The sequence below is a fragment of the Callospermophilus lateralis genome, chromosome 6 (genome assembly GCF_048772815.1).
Source record: "Callospermophilus lateralis isolate mCalLat2 chromosome 6, mCalLat2.hap1, whole genome shotgun sequence".
Classification (NCBI taxonomy): domain Eukaryota; kingdom Metazoa; phylum Chordata; class Mammalia; order Rodentia; family Sciuridae; genus Callospermophilus; species Callospermophilus lateralis.
The window spans coordinates 23,489,760-23,514,534 of record NC_135310.1 but is presented as its reverse complement, the minus strand read 5'-3'; the positions used below and the strand labels follow the sequence as shown (position 1 = coordinate 23,514,534).

At 37.3% G+C, this 24,775-nt stretch overlaps 1 protein-coding gene across 5 annotated transcripts in view; it reads left to right on the top strand.

Annotated features, from left to right (window-relative positions):
* The window catches only part of Utrn (utrophin), a 508,059-nt gene that overhangs the window by 470,618 nt on the left and 12,666 nt on the right, over positions 1–24,775 (top strand). For 4 of the 5 annotated variants that reach the window (XM_076858171.2, XM_076858170.2, XM_076858169.2 and 1 more), the window contains 6 exons: positions 4,464–4,600; positions 9,988–10,026; positions 10,255–10,320; positions 11,398–11,463; positions 22,037–22,195; positions 22,580–22,820. In XM_076858171.2, coding sequence (XP_076714286.2) covers positions 4,464–4,600; positions 9,988–10,026; positions 10,255–10,320; positions 11,398–11,463; positions 22,037–22,195; positions 22,580–22,820 — 708 coding nt within the window. Of the gene's footprint in view, positions 1–4,463; positions 4,605–9,987; positions 10,027–10,254; positions 10,321–11,397; positions 11,464–22,036; positions 22,196–22,579; positions 22,821–24,775 lie in introns of those variants that run through there. The other variant, XM_076858172.2, reaches the window with a different exon arrangement.

The window sequence follows — 24,775 nt, the reverse complement described above, 5'->3', positions numbered from 1 at the left end:
AATGTACTAAGGCTTTCCTGTAGAAAAAGGACTTTTCCCACATAAGGGATTAACTGTTGGGAATAGAACCAGCATTAAGCAGCTCAGGGCAAAGAGCTGAAAGGAAGAAGTCTGGCCCTAAGGGTGTGCTGGGTGAGGAGTGAGAGTTAGGAAGCAAGACCAAGAAGGCTAATGGGTAAGTGCTGCTACAGACAGGATATCTATGTTCCCTCTCCCCAAAAGTCATATGTTGAAACCTAATCCTCAAAGTGGTGTCCCAGCCAAAGATCAGACAATTAGAGCTTCAATGATGATAAAATTTCTATAGATTGAAACCCATCAGATATGTTAAAATCTGAGTTCATAGTGGTATTTAACAAACAAACAAATAAAAAAGAAAGAGATTGGTTATCTTGGAAGGATGATAGGAAACCAGTTCAATAATGAAAATTGGTCAACAAAAGAAACACAGTCAAACATTTATCCTGCCTTTCTAAATGAACTGTATCATTGAGTAGCTAAACAGTAGATATAGGAATGTTTTTCCATGAAAGCATTTCAACTAATAAATGAAAAATGAATGATAGCATCACCATTTTGTAACCCCCAGTGAATGGATCTAGTTGCATTCCACATGAGAACCTGCCAGAATAACGAAAGAGAGATGACCTCAGGTAATCTGGCCCAATACCACCAGTCTTCCCCGAAGATCAAACCTGACTCTGATGAATTCTCTGGATCTAGCTGGTAATTTTTAAGATAGATAGAGGACAGAGGGACATGATGGATTGCAACAAAAATGCACATTTTTCCAAAATTGAGAGTCTGGAAACTGTACATGTCAACTTGCCTGGGTTTTCCAACAGGCAAATTTTTTAAAAATGGCAGGTGTAGAGGAGGAGCCTATGGATTGAAAACAATAATTAGACAGCACTGGACTTTTTAATATGCACAAGAATAAACCATAATATTTAGGGATAGAAGATGGAGTGATAAAACTACTTTCAAAATTTAAATAAGTTATTTATAACATCAAAATGAGCCTAATGTTTATTATGGAGAGGGAAAGGGAGTTGCGAATGGAAAAGGCTTCTAGAATATTCAGCAGAACTCCATTAGCTGAGTCAGATGGTATTGTCATATGATAATTCATGAAGCCATAATTTGTTGTGTTTGTCTCTATTTTACAATAATAAAGATTGAAATATATATCAGTCTAGTCTCCAAAGTTTTAAGAACGTTATCTTTGGGTGACTGAATAGCCAGCTTACAATTTCCTTCCTTCCTTCCTTCCTTCCTTCCTTCCTTCCTTCCTTCCTTCCTTCCTTCCTTCTTTCTTTTTACTCCCTTATTTATATTTTCTTTCTAATGGTAGTTGCATTAAACATTTGATACAATTTAAATCTATAAAATGTCATTTCAATGTACATTTTTAAAAGATCAACCAGTGGCATCTTAGCACTGCTTTATTTAAAATGAAGAGAGATTTCAGAATGTAATAACAAATATTCTTGTCAAGGGCTATGGCTTCTTTCTCCTACAAAACTTAAAATGGTTCCATTTTTCTAGTAGTGACCTAGTGTTGATATGACGAAAAGGCCCACGTTTGCCATAACAGCTTTCTCTTTAGTGAACTTGACTGGAGTTCTTGAAGGCTTAATGTTAGTTTCTTTTCAGGTCAAGTAACTGATAATAATGTCTTTACACGTTCATGGCAGTTAGATGAGATTGAAAGAAAATTATTTATGAGGTCCAAGGTTCTATGTTATCATGTTACTACCCTCATTTGTAATGGGATCTACAAAATCTTTTTTTGTCCTTACGGCAGTAAACAAAAACCCAATCTGTCATGAAGTGCATGTGTCATTTAAAATGTTGGATATGAACAGTAATGAGTATTCCTTTCCATTTCATCTCCCTATTATAATAGGGATCCCTATTATGGTTGGCCATAATAGGGAGATGAAATGGAAAGTTATAGCATAGTAATAGTTATTTGCTTTTTAAAAACTAAGTGTCATGTCTACTTGTGAAGATAGAGTTCAGTTTGACTATATTTATTATGTTAGGTACTTGGTCTTCTTTCTTCTTCTTCTTTTCTTTTTTAACCAAACCACTGTACTATAATTTAGAGAAATATTAGTAACTGTCATTAGATAGCAAATTAGACCAAATATGTATAAATATTTTAACATTTTTTGATGAAAAAAGTGGGCTTAATTCATTTTCTTGGCTCTATCCTAACAGAAGAATTACATTCTGCTACCCTGAATCTAATCCCTAGTTTCTGTGGGATGAATAACATTTCATATTTTTTTAATATTGCATGAGGTTTATGGCACTAGTGAATTAATGCCCTAAGATTACAGCTTTGGGTGAGAGGTTTTTCCCCCCTCAATATGAAAATCATTGAGGAAATAAAAATGTTCTTTTTCTGTGTGAATATGCACTAATTTTTAATGCAAATGTATACACTATTAAAAACAATTGAATTCAGTCTCTGTTATAACTTTCTGAGAAGGTACGTGTTTGGTTGGTTGGTTGGTTGTGGTGATGGTAGGAGGGGTAGAAAGGAGTTTTTTTTGTTTGTTGGTTGGTTTTCCCATGGCCTTCCATATGTTGAATATATTTACTAAAAAATATACTATGTGGAATTAGACTTGTGTTTTGGGGTGATTTGTTATTTTTTCCTAAGCATAAGTCCATGTAGGAACCCAGATATAAATAAACTGGAACATTATGCTCAATGAGAGAAGCCAGTCATAAAAGACCATGTATCATATGAATCCATTTCTGTGAAATGTCCAGAATAGACAAATTCATAGAGACAGGTAATAGACTAGAGCTTGCCAGGCTTGGGGGATGGATAGTAGGTATGGAGTTTCTTTGGGGGGTAATGAAATATTATGTACTTATATAGTGGTGATAGTTGTTCAGCTCTGAATACACTAATAACCACCAAATTGTTCAATATATGCTGCCTCGTTTAAGGCATACTGGATAAAGAACTTGGTGTCTTGACCACTGGTCTTTTCTCCTGCCCGCCCAACTCAGGGTGGAAGTTGGAGACCTGGATGTACTTGAAAACCACTAGCCTAGGAGATCAAAACCTTTCCATTGCCAGGCTTGGAGACAGTCCAAGTAAAAGCTGGAGTGCATTACTTCATCAAGTATTTCTCTGTATATTAACAATGTGCTAAGAGCAGACATAGAAATAATTGGGCCACAAATGCTTATCCTAACACGAGGTTCTTCTTTTGGCATTTCTATTGTGAAAAGCTTCTTCCCTTAGCCATTTTTACAAGACATTCAGAAGCAGTATATCTATAAACTAAATTATTGTGGTACCTACTATAAAAGCTATGAGTGTCCTCTGCAGTTGAGGGATATGTTTTCAGTTTTATGCTCAATCCCAGTTATTCATTCTCTGCATTTCCTTCTTGACTCCCAACTTTATTCTCTCTCCTATTCTGCTTGATAAAATCTGAATATTCACAGACCACCATCTCTTATAGCGACCCGTTTTCCTACACAAAGTGGTCTTGATTTCTCTTTTAATTTTTTTTTTTCTGCATGTCTGTTAGATGTCTGAGATGGTCAGTATCCATATATCTTCAGATCCTAATAGTTCATTTTCAGTTAGTCAGAAAATGTTTTGACATTATAAATCTGGAGTCAAGGCCTAATGATTGTGCAGGTCTGTCCTTGCTGGAAGTTATTTGTTTTAATAATGTGAAAATTGATGATGAATTTTAGTTCATAACTGGCTTTGGGATTATTCATGCCTCTGTTCTTTGCAAGCCTAGAGTAGAATCAAAAGTTTCCCTTAGTCTTTTTTTTTTTTAATTAATTTTTATTGTAGGTTGTTCAAAACATTACATAGTTCTTGATATATCATATTTCACACTTTGATTCAAGTGGGATATGAACTCCCATTTAGAAGCAAACATATTTAGATGGAAAGGGAGTATCCTAAAACGTAGCACAGCTATGTAAATGCCGACTGATTAGTTGTTTTAAACTTTCTCTTTTCAAAACAAGTTCGTATGAGTCCTGAGCAATACTTGTGAAATAAAAGACAGGTTGTGGGCAGGGAGCACACAGCAGAGTAAATAAATAACATTTATCACTCACTCAGTTTATGTTACTAGTCATCATCACTACTTTTTAAACATCAAATCATTTTAGCAATAGAAATCAAGCAATAATATTTCTAAAACTAATTTAACTTTTTGATTCAAGTCATAAAATATTGGGGAAATGTATAGTTTTGGTTTATTATAAAGAGAAAATTTAAAACATCAATCACTGGATACATTTAGTGAATACCAGTTGCCATGTATTTTCATAATATCATGTGTAATTCCAGAAATCATAAAACTAGCAAATGGTTGGTATTAAATTGCATCAGTTTACTCTGATTTCACTGTAGAGAGTAATCTTCTTTGATTTTCATGAGAAGTGTAATTTTTTCAATCTCATAGACAACATCTGGGGAAGATGTCCGAGACTTCACAAAGGTGCTGAAGAACAAGTTCAGGTCAAAGAAATACTTTGCTAAACATCCTCGGCTTGGCTACCTGCCCGTTCAGACGGTTCTTGAAGGTGACAACTTGGAGACGTAAGTTCCATTTTTAATATTAAATATTCTATGAACATTTACACCTTATGTGTTGTCTTTTTTTTTTTTAATGTTAGTAGCACATGAGAAATTAAAACCAAAAAGATTTGTGTTTCGGTTAAATGTTCTGTCTTAAGAGGTAAATTCCTTGGAATCAGTCTTTACAATCATGAATCTTAGTTATTTACATTTGACAGTGTTGCAGCCTAAACACATTAATCTTGTATGTGTTTCCAAACTGGTGACCTCTTTTCTTGAGCATCTCTTTTCCTTTTAAAAGTACTTAAATAAAATTTTAATATTAGTGCTTTCTCATCCCCTTTCCCCTTTGGAGTTGTTTTTACTATGTCTCATAGTGCATTTTAATCTTTTTTAATAGAAATTTATTAATCATACTCAATCTCTTGCTTCACATACTCATCTATGCTAAAAATCTTATCGAAATCTCATTACCTTTCTTATCTCTTTTCTGTTAAAGATGGAGGCAGCAAAATGAAACAGCTTTGTGTATTACATGCAATAGAAAATTTCAAAGTATATATTAATTTTTTTAAAAGTATATATTTTGAGTTGACGACCATAAATAAAATTCTAAAATACCATAATTGCTATGGGATTTATAAAGCTAAGTAAAATAAAAATTTATAGCCTGAAAGGAAAAGGAAAAAAACGGCTTTAAATGAGCTAGAAGAAATGCAAGGAAGTAATTTTATGTTACTAAACAATTGTATATGAAGATCAAAATTGAAAAAATTTAAGTCTTTGAATCACTTTAAGACAATTTAAAAATGCTTGCCAAGGCCATGCTTTTGTGGTTGCATCTGGGGAAATGAACTTGTATTGCTAATCATCACCAAAGTGCTTGTCATACTTCATTTTATTTTGAATATGAGAGATAATCAGAGAATCGTAGTAGTCCAATGTGTTCTGACAAGTCAGTGTCTCAAAAATGTCAAAATAGAACAGGTGACTTGGTCTGATATTTTTTTCTTTTATCCCCATGGTAGCCTGGTAGAACAGGAGCTTTTCTGAATTTCTGAACACATGAATCTTTCTTTTATATATAGAAAGGTCCATATAACACATGCACATATAGAGTATAAGAAAGAATTCAAAACTTTTTGATAATTCTGCTTGATAACAAACTGTGTACAGTTTAGATATGTGACATTCCTAATTGTTTTTTCCACTGTTCACATTAGAACAAATTTTATGAGATCAATGTTAGTTTAAGGAGAGCTATGTAACTAGCAGCTTGCGGGACTGAGGCAGGAGGATTGTAAGTTCAAAGCCAGCCTCAGCAACTTAGCAAGGCCATAAGCAACTTAGCAAGACCCTGTCTCAAAAGAAGAAGAAAAAAAATTGCTGGGGATGTGGCTCTGGTTAAGCCTCCTGGGTTCAATTCTTCATACCGAAAAAAAAAAAAAAAAAAGCTATTTACATATATTCAGCAAATGTCTATTTCTGGTTTTCTCTTTTGTTTGTGGGTATGGTTTTGCCTTTTTGTTTAATAATTCTAGTAAAATAATTCTGCTAACATTATTCTTCTAATAAGTCTGCTAATAATTCTTGTTTTATTATAGAATTTACTGTTAACCAAGCTGAACACCTTATGATAAGCTTTTACATCATCTGTTTATATCAGATCCAACTAACCTTTGTAGTGGCTTTCTAAACCATAGAATTACCACTTGGTGTTTTAATTTTTAGGGTCATTTGATAGGTTTGAATTAAGCAATGTACCTTGTGCTCTTTTGATAAACCACGGCATTTTGTGTCCCAAATATCTACATCTTTCACCTGAAGCATGCAGGTAGATATATCTTCATACTCTTTTTAAATACTTTCAATAGTTTGCCTTTTGATGTCCAGTCATCATTGGAATCAATCGTGCCAGTATGAATGACTCTTTTAACATGCAAATTAACAGAAAAACATGTCAAATGATTTTGTGCACCAATTTTGGGGTACACTGCTAAAAATGCCTCACGTCATTGTACATAAATTTATCAGTGAGAGAGAAACAAGAGAAAGAAAAGGAGGAATATCAGATTAAATCAATGCATAGGATCCTTATTGAAGAAGATTTATGAGCTGCTGAAAACAGTGGGCAGATGTTCTTTTTCAAATCCTAGTCGGAGCTCTTTAGATTTGGGGTAGTTCATTTGTCTCCTGAGCCCTTTCTAGTACAGGGCCACTTCATCTTCTGGTGAGTGGGTAGTAAAAAAGTTTGATTACATTTACTCTCCTATTTGTGGGAGGAGAACATTGTAGAAAAACCAGTGAAGTGGTGAAGGTGTTGAAGTTATTTATGGAGCTGATTAGAGTTTTCTTTTGCTTCTTTCTCTTTCATCTTCTAAAATGTCATATTTTATCCTCTGACTAGTGATTATATGTATATGCATGAAAAATATTTATGGGAGAAAAAAAGAACTATTTTTAAAGGGGTTAAATATACCCAAGCTAAGTTTCATTACATTAGTTTCATGGCAATTTATGTAAGATGTTCCAAAAAATAAATAAGTGGAAGTTGATTAAAAGGTGTATAATGGGAAACAAACCTGAGAAACAAACTAAAATAAAAACAAAAGTAATTTGAGTGCTGTGAGAGATGATTATCCACTAAAATGGTTGGTTAGGTTGGTTTCCTTAAAGATTCAAAAAGTAAAATAGACACCTCTCTCTGGTATTGGTAGAAGTGAATAGATGAGTTTCATAATTAAAAAAAAAAAAGATTTTGCTATAGCAAGAACCAGTTCATAGTAGGAGTGGTTATGGTTGTAGAAGCACTGGGCTGGGAGGAAGTGAGAGCTAAGCTGAGATCTGAAAGACGAATAAGGCAACTTGTGATCGATTGGTGCACTTAGAGGGAGACAGGGAAAGTTTGGAGGCAATGTAAGCATTTTCAAAAGGATGGAGGATGATAAGTTTCTGAAATGGGTGGGAAGCCCAGAATAGTGGCAAGAAGTGAGAGTGGAGAAAGAACCAGAAGTCAGAAAACGGAGGGCCTTGTAAGCCACACCAGAGCCTTTGGAGTTTATTCTCAGAGCTGTGGGGAGCCATTGAGAATTTATATATAATAGAGCAGCTGGGATCCCAGTGACCTGCCTTGGGACATGTGGATTGAAGAAGGCAAAAACCCAGAAGCATAAGTAACAGACTACTGAGAATTTAAGGCACTAAAAAGGTGCCTTAAACATCACAACATTCTTTGAAGTCTGGGTTTCATTTCATATATTATGAAGTCTAACAGATTCCAATTCCTTGCATTATTTATGTGAGATTAACCAAAACACCCTGCTCTACCAGCACACTGTAAAACAAGGAGAGGCTGTAGTATAAGTCTGCGCTAACACACCGATTGGTATCACCACCATCAGAATTAATAATTATATTTTTGATGCTGGGGTTTGAATCTAGGCCTTAGGAATGCCAGGCAAGCCCTCCACCACTGATCTGCATACCCAGCCCTGGTCTCACTTTCAACCCTCTTTAATAACCACAGGTTCTTACTACCCAGTAGAGCCGTATTTTTCCCTTCCAGAATTAAATGTGAAAGTTTATCACTTAATGTTTTTTTTTTTCCTTCAAGTCAAAATGCTTTGAAGCCTAGGAAGCCTAAAGTTATATATTTTTTTAAATCTCTGTTTCTTTTGCTAGAAATTTTCCATAAAAAATAAACTTCTTTCCAGAAACTCGGTTTTTTGCCCCTGCCATCCTTATCTCAGTTCATGAATCACTTTTGTTCTAACTGAATTAACTTCACAAGAACCAGTCAAGCAGTTTCACAAAGCTTTCCCAAGGTCTGTTCAGATCAAAAATACACATTTTTCTTCCATTTAAAGTTCATGTCAAATGTTGTTGCATACTTGAATTTAGCAACAATCTCAGGCAGTTACTGTTTTTACAAAGTGTGTAGCCAGTCAGCCTTCTGACATTTAACCTCCTTATTCCAGGTTAACGAAAAGAAGTGATGTAAAAAGAGTAAGGAATAATACTGTTTTTTTTTTTTTAGTTGTTCTTGTATCTATTTTGCACCTGTATAATTAAGGCTACTTACAGATTAGATATTCTGACAAACACAGGGTGGTTAAATACCTATTTTTGAAAGTAGGTCTGAAGACTTGTAGTTTTTCATCCCCAAAAGATGACCTTTCATCTCTTTTTAGTCTTTGCCATGCAGATATTGACTTGTGCTTCACAGTCAGAGATAACGACATCATTAACTGTCTCTTAGGTATGGACATAAAATAGAACTAGGAGAACCAAGGAAGTCTAGAATAATTTTGCTTCAATCTGCATTAGCTTTTGCAGGAAACTGTATTTATTTATTTAATTAAGTATAGAACTAGTGTTCTTTGTACTTTTTAATTTCTACATTTGTTGCTCCTCCCCCTCCCTGGAAATAAAAGTTGGGGGTTGAACTAGGTTGTTTTTTTTTTAAATTTTTTTTTTAGTTGTACATAGCACAATACCTTTTTTCCCCTTTATTTTTATGTGGTGCTGAGGATTGAACCCAATACCTCACACATGCAAGGTGGGGTTCTACCACTGAGCCACAACCCCACCTGCTGAACTGGCTTTTATTAGGATCAAATGTTTTCAGAGGCATTTTATGGAGGCTTGGGGATTCCTAGGCAGTGTGAGAGACTGGGGCTGCCCCTTGGGCTCGGAGTGGTGCTGAACAATCCCACTTCAGACCCAAGCCCCTGAGTGGAGCAGAACATGTTTTCATGTGTCAGTTTCCTAGATTGAAATTCTGGAGGAAATTTTGTCTGAAGACAACATATCCTGCTCTAGAGATGTTGCTTTTAGTTTTATTGATGATGTGGCAATTTGGAGGACTATAGAGGAGGGATGTAGGTTGCATCTTTTTCCAACTATCCGTGAAGTGGAGATACTTTGTGTACACCTGGGTGTGAATTTTTCATTTAAAATTGGATGAAGAATCAGAAAAATCTAATTTTACTTCAACTCTGCCATTAATATATAATCAGATGTTACATATTTAACTACACCTTTCTGATCAAGCTTCTTTTCCAGGAAAAACAAGAATATGATTACATCTTCTCTCAGAATGATATAGAATGCTTTCATTAACATTGTTCTAGCATTTTGAGCTATTATAGAACAAGTCTTTTTTTCTTAGTTTTTAAATGTATTTGCTATCCCCCTGTAGCAAATGTCCTATTAGATCTAAGACCAGAAAGGCTCCTACAGACACTTGAACACACAGCATCTTCTCTAGCATAAGCTGTGACTTCTGTTACTTTTGGTTTCCCCATGATGGATGTCAGGTAGATGTATGAGTGGAATGCCCTGCCCTTTGTCTGGGTCTGCTCTGAAGTGTTGTTCTGTGACTTTTGTCTCCTCTCCCCTCCTTGCAGTCCCGTCACGCTCATCAGTATGTGGCCAGAGCACTATGAGTGAGTATTCACAGCCCAGTGCTGAGCTTGGTGTTCTGATCAGGCCTTCTAGCATGCGGATGATGACTAAACTCCTGTTCTAAAGTAATACATCTACACCCTGGGTAACAATCCTGGTGGTTTGTTTGCATGGCAAATTCATTATTTATCTAAACTAAAACTAACATCCCTGCTAGTAACATCTATCAGTATTTGACATAAAACCACCCTTTGTTTTTACCTGAACAGCCCTTCACAGTCTCCTCAGCTGTTTCACGATGACACCCATTCAAGAATAGAACAGTATGCCACAAGGTAAGAAATTTGACAGGGGGCCTCTGCCCCACTGTCACCCAGGATAATATCTATTTCTGTATTAATCTAATACTATTAACCTATCTTCATTTAAGGAATGTTCTTCTGCAGGAGCCGCAATTCCATTATATTTGGAATCTGGGCTCTCTTGGCATTGCAATTTGCACTTTACCAAACACCTGCGCTATATTCTGTGAAGAATAAATCTCAATAGGCTGTGATTACTGAGCTCATGAGAATCCAAACATGGAACAGGCAGGATTTAGATAATGTAACCCAATTTGGGTGAATGAAAGCAGGGATTGAAAGTACTCTCAGGAGATGGTACACCTATGAATTACAATATGTAATTAAGTTCACACTAATGCTTTATTATAGGGGTTTGTTTTCGAGCTCCTAAGCGATATAAAATATAGGGCAGTCTTGATGGTGTGCACAAATTTTCAGTGAAGTAGTTAACACTAAGCATTTATGGTCCTAGTAACTGGCTATGCTTGAAAACACCAGTTTAAGGGTCACAAAACTAGTAACATTTGAACTGAATCAGGACCAAGTAGAATTTTTGGAGAAAGGGTTGCTTAGGCTGATGGGAAAATATACTCAAAAACATTAGACTGAGAAAGAATGTGGCTTCTTTTCTCAACTGCAGAAAGGGGAAAGGGTGAAACAGGGAGAAAGCATGGGGGGCAGAAGTTGAGGTCTGAGGGTGAAGGGCCCAGTTTTAATGAGTTGGGTCCTGTCCCTAGGGAAAGGAAAGTTGTAGAGGGCCTTTACACATGAAAGAAACATAACTGGATTTGTGTGGGAATATAATCCCCCTTTAATGTAGAAGACCAGCTAGAGGGCCTGAGAGATGGGTAGGGGACAATACAGTCTGGTGGAAGATAGAGGCCTAAGGCCTTACGGTGGTGGTAATAGAAATGTAGCTGGACGTTAGATGCCATTTTAGTTTTATAATCTTGTTAGCAGATTTGAACCCTTCTCTGTTAAAATTATGGCAATGACTGCGAATGTGCTCTCAGTTGACTATGTTCTCTGCAGCGACATTATCTGATGTCCTTATTTTCATTTTTTCAGACTGGCCCAGATGGAAAGAACTAATGGATCTTTCCTCACTGATAGCAGTTCTACCACAGGAAGTGTGTAAGTAAATCATGAAATTAGAACTGCCTGGGATGGATGCTTCTTGTATGATGGCTGTCAGAAATAATCTTCATTGACTGTGGCTTTGAATTTTGATCCCAATCAAAATCAATAAGTGTGGTTCCAAGATGTCCAAATGGATTTTAGGCTTTCAAGCTATGATAGTATAAACTTGATTTTTTTTTTAACCAAGTTTTATATAAGTTAATGAAAAAAAATTCTACATTGGTCAATCTGTCTGCCTCAAGCTAATCAAAACGTTTTATTCATAGCAACAGAATATTGATAATTATGGTATTTCTTGTTAATTTTGCAAGTGTAATTCTATAAGTTATGTGTTCTGTCTGCAGAGTTCTCTTTCTTCTGCTTGCTAACATTTTCTCCATAATCTGTGCATTTAGCAACACTGGCCCACACATGTTTGGAAGTATACTCACTACCCTTCATTGAAAAGTAATTCCTTGCCCATATTTTATTTTATTAAATATAGGAAAAGACTCGTTGACTTTATTTATTTATTTATTTATTTATTTTGTCAATAGAAGACATTTTATTTCAGCTGGGCACAGTGGCATATGCCTGTAATCCCAGCAACTCAGGAGGCTGGGGCAGGAGGATCGTAAATTTAAAACCAGCCTCTATTTGCTCTTTTTAGATATACATGACAGTAGAGTGTATTTGAACATATTATACTTACATGGACTATAACTTATTCTAATTAGGATCCATTCTTGTGGTTGTACATGATGTGTAGTTTTGCTGGTCATGTATTCATATATGGACACAGAAAAGTTATGTCTGATTCATTCTAGTGTCTTTCCTGTTCCCACTCCCACTTCCTTCATTCTCCTTGTCTAGTCCAATGCACTTTTATTCTTTCCTCCTCTCTCCCGTGTCGTGTTTTGTGTATTGACTTTAGAAAGCTTTTTAGAAAGCTTTCTAGCCAAATATTTTATCTTTAATCATCCTACTGTTGGTGTTACATATCATCTTTCTTTTGAAACTTTTCTTGGCTGTGTAATTCACATTAATTCTGAAGTAATGCCTGAAAACCTTCAAGAGTGTCATGTTTATGTGACTTATGAAGGTTCATTGTGATTTGGTGGGAAGGTATAAGGTAGGCAGAAAAGTTATATTACATAGTACTTGGGTATTGTTCACTAAAAGGGACTATGGAGAGGCAACTGGAAATAAGCATTCTAATATAGAAAGTCTCATTTCAATAATTTTTAAGAATTGTTTTATCATTTGGATTATAATAGAAGCTCTCAGAACACTTCTTAATTTTAAATTTTAAAGATTAGCATCATAATACCTGGCAATAATATATTAATTATTCATACTTTGTTCTTCAGGTACTATGAATGTGAAAAATTTTCCAAATCAAGTTAATAATATATTCATAATGCTTGTCTCAAATTTAACCTACTAGTTTGCATTTCATATAAAATAGTTAAATATCTTAAATATACTTTTAAACAACGTAATTCCCACCAAGGTTGACAATAGCTAAAGAATTAAATAAGAAATAATAACTAAGATCAAAGTGTTACTTTTTAAATTGCTGTGTGACCAGAAGTAGTGCTCAAATTTAGTGTATCCTATCTTCAAATTAGAATAAAATTAATTTTAATACTAATGTTTTAGCAAAGAAAAATGAATCCGATGATTTACATCTGAATATACATTAATATACTATCATTAGATATACTACTTCATTTATTGAACCAACAAATATTTATTACATACCTACAGCACAATTCTCACAATTGTAAGAATTGATTGTTATGTTTTGAGGAAGGTTTTAAGCTGACTGATAAAGAGTCCTTATTAAAAATTAGTGTATTCACATGTATCTATAGTCGCAATTAAATAAATTATATTAAAATAAAAGCAAATGTAGCAGTCAAAACCCATCCTGCCCTAGTGTTGTTTTTTTTTTAAATATTTTTGGTTGTTGATGGACCCAATATCTTTATTTTATTTATTTATTTTTATGTGGTGTTGAGGCAAGCCCGCTACCACTGAGTGACCACCCCAGTCCCCTGCAGTAGTTATTTTACTCCATTTTACTATCGTTTATGTCCTTATGGTTATTTATTATATCAGTTGGGGGTGGGCAACTGTGTGTCTTTTCTTAATTCCATATCCAGTGACATCACTGTTGCAAAATTGGCCATGATGGAAGTATGCCAGCCGCGGAACTTGGGACAGCTACTGATCGAGGCACTTTTCTTTTTCTCCTGGAGAACATGTGGTTGAGTGTTAATTAGTACACTACTGCTGTATACCCAGTAGGATAATAAATCTATGGTACTGTCTTCATAGATCTTACAGTCTAGAGGGCAGAGAAGCAAGTGCTTATATGGAGAAGAACCTGGTGGAGGCTCCATGTGGACAGGACAGTGCCCCATGAAATGTCCTCATCCTAATCCTAAAACTATGAACATGTGCCTTCACATGGCAAAAGGGACTTCGCCAGAGTGATGAAGGATGTTGGAATGGGGAGAGTGTCCTGAGTTATGCCTGGTATAACCACAGGGGTCTGTACGAGGGAAGGAAGGGTCAGAGACAAAGATGTGAGGAGGGAGGAGAGGCCAGGTAGAGATTCATAGATGCCTCACTTCTGGCTTTGAGAATGGAGGAACACATGTCACTGCAAGGTGCTGGAAAAGGCAGGGGAACAAATTCTCCCTAGTGTGTGAGGTTAAATTAATAGTTTCAGACTGTTTGAACCTCCAAAGAGAAATTACATTCCAGTTATGAGTGCATCAATATTTTCCTAATGAGTAATAAACCTCATTTTGTGAACGCCAGCAGGGGAGGTTCTGTGCTCTCTCACAGTTTGAATCACAGAGTGTCCTGGGGTTCTTTTCCTTGAAAACATGCAGTGATTTACCATTTGGGTGAGGAGGCTGATAACAAGCCTAAATCACACAGGCCATACCTTAGACCCCAAGCACAGTGATTTGACTTGGGATGGTCCTCTTTCCTCCTTACCTCTAACACTTACTTATTTAAATATTTCAGTTTAACATTTCAGTCAGCTTTATGGTTTGGGTGAGTGAGTTTTCCTACAATAAATACTGAAATATCACAATAGACTTTCAACATTTTTTCATTGTTATTCATTTCCTCCTTGGCAATAGCTTTATATTATGTGGCAATCTGTTTTCCCTTCCTTTTCTTGTCAACCAAGTAAAACAACTATTTATTCCTAGCTTATTACAGAGGAAATCTATTGCTTAAGTAGCGTGAGGTAGAGAAGTCTCATTCAGATAGCCAGGGGTAATTTTTCTTCTCCCTTAGGCCATCTCCTGTAGGATATTTAGGAAGAGAGGGTGGCATTACATCCTGCTTGTCCTCAACCTCTCTGTGACCATAGATTTTGCTCTTGGGTGTCCCCTCTTCTGCTATGGGTCCTGTTCTTCTTGTCACATTGCTGCTATGACAGCTGGCACACATGGGCTGCTTTCCTCTGATGGATGTTGTCCCCTTAATGAGCAGCTTCCTGGAATGGTGGAGCAAGTGGAGGCCTGGCCTTCCCCCCAACACAGTCCATGCCTCGCTCAGCCCAGATGCCATTACAATGAGATGTGAGGGTGTATTTGATTCCCTTAAGCAGCACAGAAAATTAATGGGAGAAAATATTTTAAACTATTTACAGAAAAGTATATTTTTGTATCACTTAAGGCACATTTTTCTCCAAAGTGTCATATGAAATTACAATTTTTTTAAATTAAAATAATTATGTGTTTAGTTAATATATATGAAAACACACATACATAATATGCAGGTCAGATCAGTGATTTTATAGATATTGGATAGAATAAAACAAGTAAAAATTATGATATCTCAATTTAGAGTCAATTAAAAACATTTCATAATTGAAGATAGTTGGATGTAGCAACATTTAGGAGCATGATATGGAAATTACTGAAGTTTGTAAAATACAGATTGGAGCATCAAGCCCTTAGAACATTTACCCCATCACAGGAGAGTCTGCCCTTTTGGTAGATATGTTTGCCCTTGAGTTCCTAATCCATCTTTTACCCAGAGAATCTCTGTCACTTAGAAGAAAACTGTAAATCTTACCCACATTTATACTTCCCTTCTACAAGCACTAGGCGGGGTTGTTTAATGCCCCAGGAGCTACAGCAGGACAGTTGGTAGTGGCTTTTGGGTACTCTGGGTCCTGTAGGGAAGCACAAAGTGTTTGTGAGACTGACAAATCGAAGTCTACTTGGGACAACTGGTCCACTTCCTAATCCTTGGGTTTGCCACACAAATTACTGCTGAGAAAATGCAGCTCCACCCAGGAGCAAACATCTGTTTCTTATGGGACCTCTTTTCACTAGGAAGAAGTATGAACATACTCTAATGCCCTGACCTTTTCCTGCAAGTTTCCTAAAGTTCCAGTACTAGTTGCATCATGACACTGTCCCAAGAGATGGTGGATGACAATTTTCAGAACCACCAAATAGGATCCCCAGCTTCTGAATGAGGGCTCAATGGTTTCTCAAGGTTGTCTCGACTCTGGCTTCATTGTCAATCCTATGTTGTGAGGTAGTCAACATCAAGGGACTAGGAAGTATTTGTTGATGGCTGGAACAGTTTGAAAACCAACTCAGAAGTGCCTTAAGCAAAAGATGGTGTAGTGGCAAATTTTCTCCTTCTTGAACTCTGCACTTGTGAGGTTATTATTATTTCATCTGAGCCGTGAAGAATAGTCTTAGGTTTCTCTTCAGTAATATTGGCGTACAGTGCCAGGCCATGTGCTCAGCCCTCTGCACGTCACTGGGGGGATTGGCATAGAAAACCTTTGGGTTGATAATCTTGTTTACATTGTTAGCACCATTTTACAGATTAGTAAATGGAGGCCCAAGGAGGGTTTAAGGAGCTTTCCCAGAGTCTCATAGTAATTAATGGAGTTGGGATCATCCCCAAGCAGTCTGGCTGCAGACATGGGCACTCCTGGCTGTGCCACTGTAGGCACTCCTGGCTATGCTTTGTGTTGAGAGAAGGAGGAAGGGCCTCCTAGGCAGAGCAGGGAGCATCTGCAGATCCATCCAGTCTTCCTGGAGGTCATCCCTATCCTTGACCCATTCTGTCCATTCTGTGTCCACACCCAGCTTCACACTTGAGATCTAGCTAGATTTTTATTACAAGAGCTTTTATATTTCAACAACCCATTTTATCAATCTTTTAAGCTTGGCTTTGAGTAATCTCATTCTTTGGCAAGAAAAGAATCTTATACTTTGAGGTAAGAATGTTGAAATTTTCTGAATGGTGAAATTTTTCTTTAACTTATCCAAAGTCCTTTCAGTTGCTTGAATCTTCAGTAGCTGCCATTCTACCTACAGTTCAGGTCTTTCTCATTCCCTCAGATTGGTACAGGGGAACAATATGCTCTCACTCCTGTTGCTTTTATCCTCCATGAAACTCTTTAATTGTTGGTTGTGCCACCATATTTCAAGCACTTATGGCCTACAGTATGAACCAACTTTACAGATTTTTATCCACATTATACTCTTTTATTTGAAAGTCTGACTCTGCACCAATCAAGGCATTAACTTTGAGGGTACTCAGTGACTTTGAATGAAGAATTAAGCAACCATATTTCAGGAAGGGCAAGACCCAGGACTGTCCTGGGGAGTCTCAGAAGCTGGAACTCAAGGATGACAGTTTCTTAGTCCCTTCTCCTCAGAATGTCCATTTCCATCTGCCCTCTCCCTTTGGTGACACTGTCTCCTATGAAAGGATAGAGGGAAGAGGCCAACCATGGTTTGTGGTTTGTGCTGGCATTATTGTTGGCAAATCTGAAGCCTAAAGCAGAACAATCCTTAAAAGGAGGGAAGTTGTTTTTTTTTTTTTTTATGTCTTGTTTACTTCCCAAAGGTCATTGAGTGAATCACGGTTCATCATCTGATAGGTGTTAATTTTATAATCTAGATAGTATTTACCATGTGTGACAAGTATCGTATAATTGTATTCTATCTAATGGTACTTCTTGGTGTAGACCTACATTTTTTAAACATTTTCTATTTTAGCACCAGGCACAGTATTGATGTTTAATGACCCTAATCTAGTACGTCATGTACTATCTGCAATTAAAGAGTGTGCTCTTGGTTTTTACTACATATATAATTAAGAACTAGAACGTATCTATTTTTGTATCTAAATTTTAGGTCTATTAATCTGAAAAAAACTTAAGATTAAAATTATATGTTATATAATAATTATTTTTAAGTTCTTATTTTTGTAAAAACTGCCTTATTTCTCTTCCAGACACATTAAAGAAAGAATATAATGTTAGAGTAAATGATAATTATAATATACTAAACACCATGAACCTTCCAAAAGAAATGAATCTATGGAAATGTTGACAAGAACATGCATCTCAAATCTAATTTTGACTGGTGCCATAGTACCTAAATCTTTAACACAAAATTTAATTAATGTAAATATTGAGCACTATTGTGTTGGTTGGTGTTTGCATAAATATTTTAAGGGCATAAATTATGCAGTGGTGTTTATGGCACAGAGGAGTGCTGAGTCAGAATCTGGTTAAATCATGGCCATGAGATCTGCCAGCAGTTTATGGGGGGTCCAAGTTTTCCTTTTGCTTTTGATGTCCTTATTTCACTTTTAAAAAAAATTACTTTAAGTTTTTATCATTTTCTTTTAGGCATAATATTAATAGGTATCATATAACTAATTTTAGCCAATATGCAAATCAGTTTAGCTCTTATTTCAACACCTGAGATGACTGTTACTTCTATTCTGATTTCTATTGTCCTTGCTCATCCTTTCTTTGTTTTGTCATATAAACAAAGACCTTTGCCAGTCCAAGTAAATGATCTGGCTGGTTGATTTAGTCTTCTTTTTCACTGCTGTGACCAAAAGACCTGACAAGAATAAGTTTAGAGGAGGAAAAGTTTATCTGGGGGCTCACAGAGGTATCGGTCCATAGATGGCCGGCTCTGTTGCTCTGGGCCTGAGGAGAACATCTTGGTGGAAGACTGCAGTGGAAGAAAGTGGCTTAGGACATGCACCAGGAAGCAAAGAGAGACTGAGTTCATCTCACTGAGGCATATCCCCGATGACCCACCTTCTCCAGCCACACCCTTCTTGACTAGAGTCACCACTCAGTTAATTCCTATCAGGGGATGAACACACTTATTAAGGCTTTTAATATTTATTTTTTTGTTTTAGGTGGACACAATATCTTTATTTTATTTTTATATGGTGTTGAGGATCGAACCCAGTGCCCCACACATGCCAGGCGAGCGTGCTACCTTTTTGAGCCACATCCTCAGCCCAAGGCTTTTATAACTCAATTATTTCACCTCTGAAATTTCTTGCACCGCCTCACTCAGGAGCTTTTGGGAGACACCTAATATGGAAACCATAACACTGGTCTTATGAATGACTTAGTTGGTTAGACATTGCCCCATGGTCTCTGAAATTTAATATTTTGGACAGCAGGGGACTAAACTTTTTTTATTTACAAATGATTTGCTGTTTTGATTTCTGGCTGATTCCCTGTGATGTTTTATCCTTATTAATATATAAAGTTTCTTGGGAGATATATGTAGATATTTTTCTTCTTTCTTTTCTTTTTTTGGATGTTCCATCTTTTTAGTTTCTGTGTTCAGATCTCTTTTAACCTGAGAAATATTAACAAAATCATGTTCTACTGTGCTCTTCCTTTACAGTTACTTAATTTTATACCCACTATATCTTTGTGCCTTGTTCATTGGTCCTGTCAGTATGTTCGTCGTACACCTTTAATCCTCCCGCTCTGTCTCTCCATGTAAAGTGAGTGGTGTGCCTCCACCCACGCATGGCTTATGATCCATAGCAGCTAAGTGGCGGCTCAGGGTGTGGATTTGTTCTTCTCATCCCCTGCTTCTGCCTCTTTGTAAATGGTTAGGGTGTTGGCCCTTTGCTTCCCATCAGGAGAATGCATTCTTCTCTCAGGCCTCCCCACCAGGTTTCTGTCCCACTACATGGACAGCCTTGGACCTGGTTTCAAGTGCTGCTCCTCTGCAGTGGTGGTAGATCCATTTTCTCTCTCTAAACCTGGAAACGAATATGTGATTCTTGTAGCAGCTCCTTCATCTATGTCCCAATGATGTTCTGCTTTCTCAGGAAAAGAAATCAAAGAGTGATAGCATGTCTGACTTTAGCCTTTATCACCCTCTTTTGAATTTTTTTTTTCTTTACTGGGGATTGAATCCCCAACCTTATGCATGCTAGATAAGCAACATACCACTTGGCTATATCCTCAATCCCTTAAAATTCATTTGATGGAAGCTGGGCACAGTGACTCATGCCTGTAATCCCAGCAGCTTGGGAGACCGAGGCAGGAGGATCACCAAGTTTAAAGCCAGCGTTAGCAACTTAGTGAGGCCCTAAGTAACTTAGTAAGACCCTGTCTCAAAAAAGGGCTGGGGATGTGGCTCAGTGGTTAAGCGCCCCTGGGTTCAATATGTGGCACCAAAAATAATAATAATATTAATTAATTAATAATTAATTAATTTGGGCTGGGGGTGTGGCTCAAGCGGTAACGCGCTCATCTGGCATGTGTGGGGCACTGGGTTCAATCCTCAGCACCACATAAAATAAAATAAAGATGTTGTGTCCTCCGAAAACTGAAAAATAAATATTAAAAAATTCTCTCTTCTCTTTCTCTCTCTCTCTCTCTCTTTAAAATAATTAATTAATTAATTAATTAGATTGAGGGATGGAAGATTAGGTGGTATGTATGTTTATATTATGGTCTTAACCAAAGTGTATAACCTTTATTTAAAAATATATATACATACACATACACACACACACACATACCTACACATATATGTACATATACATAGCTATAGTTTATGTGTGCATATGTGTAGAGGGGTAAAGGAAGGGATAGAAGAGTGGGATGGAAGCAAAATACGCCACCATGTGGCTTGTACAAGATCTTTTTTTAAAAATTATTTATTTTAATTAGGTATATATGAGAGCAGAATGCATTTTGATTCATTGTACGTAATTGCAACATAGCTTTGCATTTCTCTGATTGTACACAATGCAGTGTCGCACCATAAATGCAGTCCCCATACATGTACCTAGGGTAATAATGTCCATCTCATTCCACCATCTTTCCTGCCCCCACATGTCGTCCAAGCTATTGAAAGCTGCTTGGTGAGCAAAGCCCTCACATTCCTCCCTAGCTTCCTTGCTGCCCTCTGATCCCTGTGATCTCTGTGCTTAGAAGGAGGTCACAGCTTTTTAAAGAACTCACTGACCACAGATATAATTTGAGTCCCTTCTTCATCAAAATAAACTGCGAGATTCAGAGGGCTGGATTTTCATATCAAACTCAAAACGAATCAGAGCACTTGCTGCACGTCAGCTCACTAATCAGCTCAAGAGCACGAGAAATTTCAAGGCCCAGGAGAAGCAAAGAAAGGCTGAGCTCCCAGCACCCAGTTCTTCCTGGCTGTCTTAGGATATGGTCTGTCCACAGAGTGACAGAGGAGGTTGCTAAGAGATACGTGTATCCACATCACTTACACAGAAGGGTCCAGTGACAGAATTGCTCCATTTTATACTCTGATAGCTACATAACTTACATGAGGTTTTCCTGAAGCAATATCTTACAATAGATTCTAGGACTTATTTAGCAAATGACTTGTTTAGCAGAGCAGGTACAGTCTGCCAAAGGACTTCTCCATTAGCAGTATCCAGGAGATCTGGTATTCACACCTTTACAAGAGGATCAGACTGCATCTTCCTCATGCAAGAGAAGAGATTCCAGGTTTTCCTTCCCACAGTTGGATCAACTTTAGTCTACTCTGTGATGCTTCTGCTTATGCCGATTGCTATTCCCCTCCACTATTGATATGTCTAGTTCATGAGACAAGTAGTCAGGTAAATGAGAGAATTCCAGGGAATTCAATTTAGTCAATGTTTTAATGTAGAATGATTGATCCTAAAAGTTACCAACTGATAATACCAAGTAAAACATCTACAATTATCACTTGTGCTTAATTACCTAAATAAGAGACTGTAAGGATGGTAAACTCTATTCTGTGAATTATAAAGTATTTCAAAATTGCTTACAATGAAATGTAAATACTGAAGATAGGGCGGTCAGTTTAGTGTACATCAGTGGTCTTTTAATCTGTTCTTTTGACATTTGGGGAGTGATTTTGCCCATTATATTCTTTATTTTAAATGTTTCATGTTAACTCTTTAAGCCTTACTTTTATTAACATTTAAACCTTATTTATATTAACTATCATGCCTTATTTTTTCTGCTGAGCACGATCTTTATTCTAAGATTCATGGGAAATCACTCTTAGACTAAGACAAGCATGAAATGTCACTGTGCATCATACATTTGCACCGATAGATGACTGTCTTGCTTGAGTTCTAAAAGGGAGGCTGTGCAGCACAACTACACAGGGGCTTGGCCCAGCTACCAACCTGGGCATCATCATTTCTACTTCCTGTTTGTCCAGAGATGTCTCCATTTCAACACAAGCTTCTGTGTCTGTGCCCCTTATTTTGCTAGGGAGGACGAGCATGCCCTCATCCAGCAGTACTGCCAGACGCTCGGTGGGGAGTCCCCGGTGAGCCAGCCTCAGAGTCCAGCTCAGATCCTGAAGTCTGTGGAAAGGGAAGAACGTGGAGAACTGGAGCGGATCATTGCTGACTTAGAGGAAGAACAAAGGTTTGCTAGACTCAGGAGAAGAAAACTTATCACTCTTTCTTTCATGTGGATATCAGGGTGTTCCCTGCCCATCTTCTTTTCAGAACAATTGTTCAAAATGTCACAGTGGAATCAAGGTCTTGGAGGACATTGACCCATTGGGATGGGGCAGCAGATCTGGCAGTGCTTGACATTGATGATGTCTGTTACCATACTAGCTTAAAGCTACTGTTTCCTTCATGCTTCCAGATCTTACTGCTGATACATGTCTTTACATAGAGGAAATAGTAGCACAAGCTAAATTTGGAGCCCATAGACAGTGTGGGAGATTACAATTTGGGAGATTACTATTGCACCCAATAGTAATTTCAGTGTTTTCCTTTTTTTTTTTTTTTTTCGGATTAGAAACCTGCAGGTGGAATATGAGCAGCTGAAGGACCAACACCTGAGAAGGGGGCTTCCTGTTGGCTCACCTCCAGACTCAATTGTATCTCCTCACCACACGTCTGAGGATTCAGAACTTATAGCAGAAGCAAAACTCCTTAGGCAGCACAAAGGTCGGTTGGAAGCTAGGATGCAGATTTTAGAGGATCACAACAAACAGCTGGAGTCTCAGCTGCACCGCCTTCGACAGCTGCTGGAGCAGGTAGGGTGCGCTGAATCCAGCGCCACAACCCCTGTGGCACCTGTCCACCTCCCAGAGGTCTGGGCCTGACACCAGTAGACGTAGAGGTCCACCTTCAATTTCTTACTTCCATAGTTAATTTAATTTGGACAGGCTTAGGAATCCCTTTGTGTGTACACATTAAATCCTTACTGGCACAGAAAAATGTGTTTTCCCAGTTTACAGTGGAATCTCATTTGTCTTTAGCACGGAAGTCTTATCTCAGCTCAAAATAGTTTAATAGAAAAGATCCCACAGCATACATTTGCCTACTACATTGCATATGGCAAGCATCTGTGAAGATTAAAGGACAGCAAGTGACCTGAATCTGCATTCTAAAGCTTTCTTCCACCAGCCAAGAATGCGTACTACAAAAATCACTATTTTCTATTTCCAAGAAATTGAGTAACAGATGGTTATTAATTTGCTACTATTATTTTCTAACACTGGTCCATGTTTTATGGCAGTTGCTTGCAAACTTTTATGACAATAAGAAATACAATTTGCATTGTGATGAAAACATATATGTTTGGTGAATACAAAATAATACTTGCCTTTATAGAGAAATGCATCTCTTAATTTTCTATTCTTTTTTCCTTTTCTTCTTCTTCCTTTCCTTCCTCCCTCTCTGTCTTCTTTTCCTCCTTCCTCCCTGCCTGCCTTCCTCTCATCCTTCTTTGTTGCTGCTTCTTCTTCTTCATTTTTTTTTACTTCTCTTGTTTTTCTTTCTTAATGCTGGTCAGACCCTACTAAATGAATTTTATAACTCATTAATGGGTAATAGCTTGCAGTTTTGAAGACAACAACAAGATAGTATCCTGTATTACAATTGTATATAACAAAACACATCCTATACAAAGACACAGCATACTGCAGAGAGTCCAGTACTCATTACATGTTGGCTTAAAGAGCAGGAATCATGACACAGGACGAGCAATGAAGATGCCTTGACAGTGGTTGCATAGAGGGTAGAATCCTGGTGCAGGGCCAGGAACTCCTTGCTTGAAGAATCCCTGACATCAACAGACATGTCCTCTTTGGCCTTTTTTTCTTGCTTAGGCAGTGTCGAGCTCCTTGGTAATGGAATAAGGATGATTTTCTCCAGAAATGATGCGTGGCATCAAAACCAAAACAACTTTCTCGCTAGTGATTTGCTCAAATTTTAGGAAACTATCTTGTCACAGTTGCTCTCAGTGTCTTTTTAACTTGTCAGAATCAGTCAAAACATTATAATTTCTGCATTACCTACATAGTGGGCCACAGATCTCTCCTTATAGTTTGACTGTATGCCTTTTTCTCCTTCCTATCATCATCTCGGAATTTTTGTAGCACTGCTTTGTGGGAAGTTTAGCTCAGGACTTCCAAATTCTGCATCTTTTGAAAACAACTTCCCCCCAAGAGTGACCCAAGACCTAGCTTTCTGATAACACTTCAAGAATGCTCAATTCTTGCCTCGGTGCCAGTCATATACACTGAAAAGATGCCATTGCTTATACCCTGGATTGGAAGTTTCTAAATGGTGCCTGAGAAAAGGATGAGTTTGCTCATGTGATCTCTCACTTAGAATATGAGTGTCATTGTTGACAGCCTAGTGCATATGTAGAATCATTGCAGAAGAAACCTTTATCAGCTGTGGCTTGTAGAGGCTTGTAGGAGACCTAAAGGCTCTTATGCTCCTGCTTTGCTCCCTCCAATACCTCCATCCCATTAGGCAGAGCTGCCTAATGGCTCATGTGCCTCAGGAATTGCACAGTAATGTGTCTGAAGATAACTAATATCTAAATGACTCTGAACATCCCAGATTGTGGAATCCCTATCCCTTGTTAATGATTTAGCATGAATGCCAGAAGTAGATGGGAAAATTTAACTCTGATAATAAAAACAAGCAAAACTATCAGACTTCAGCTAATATAGATTTAATGGGAAAATCTATAGCA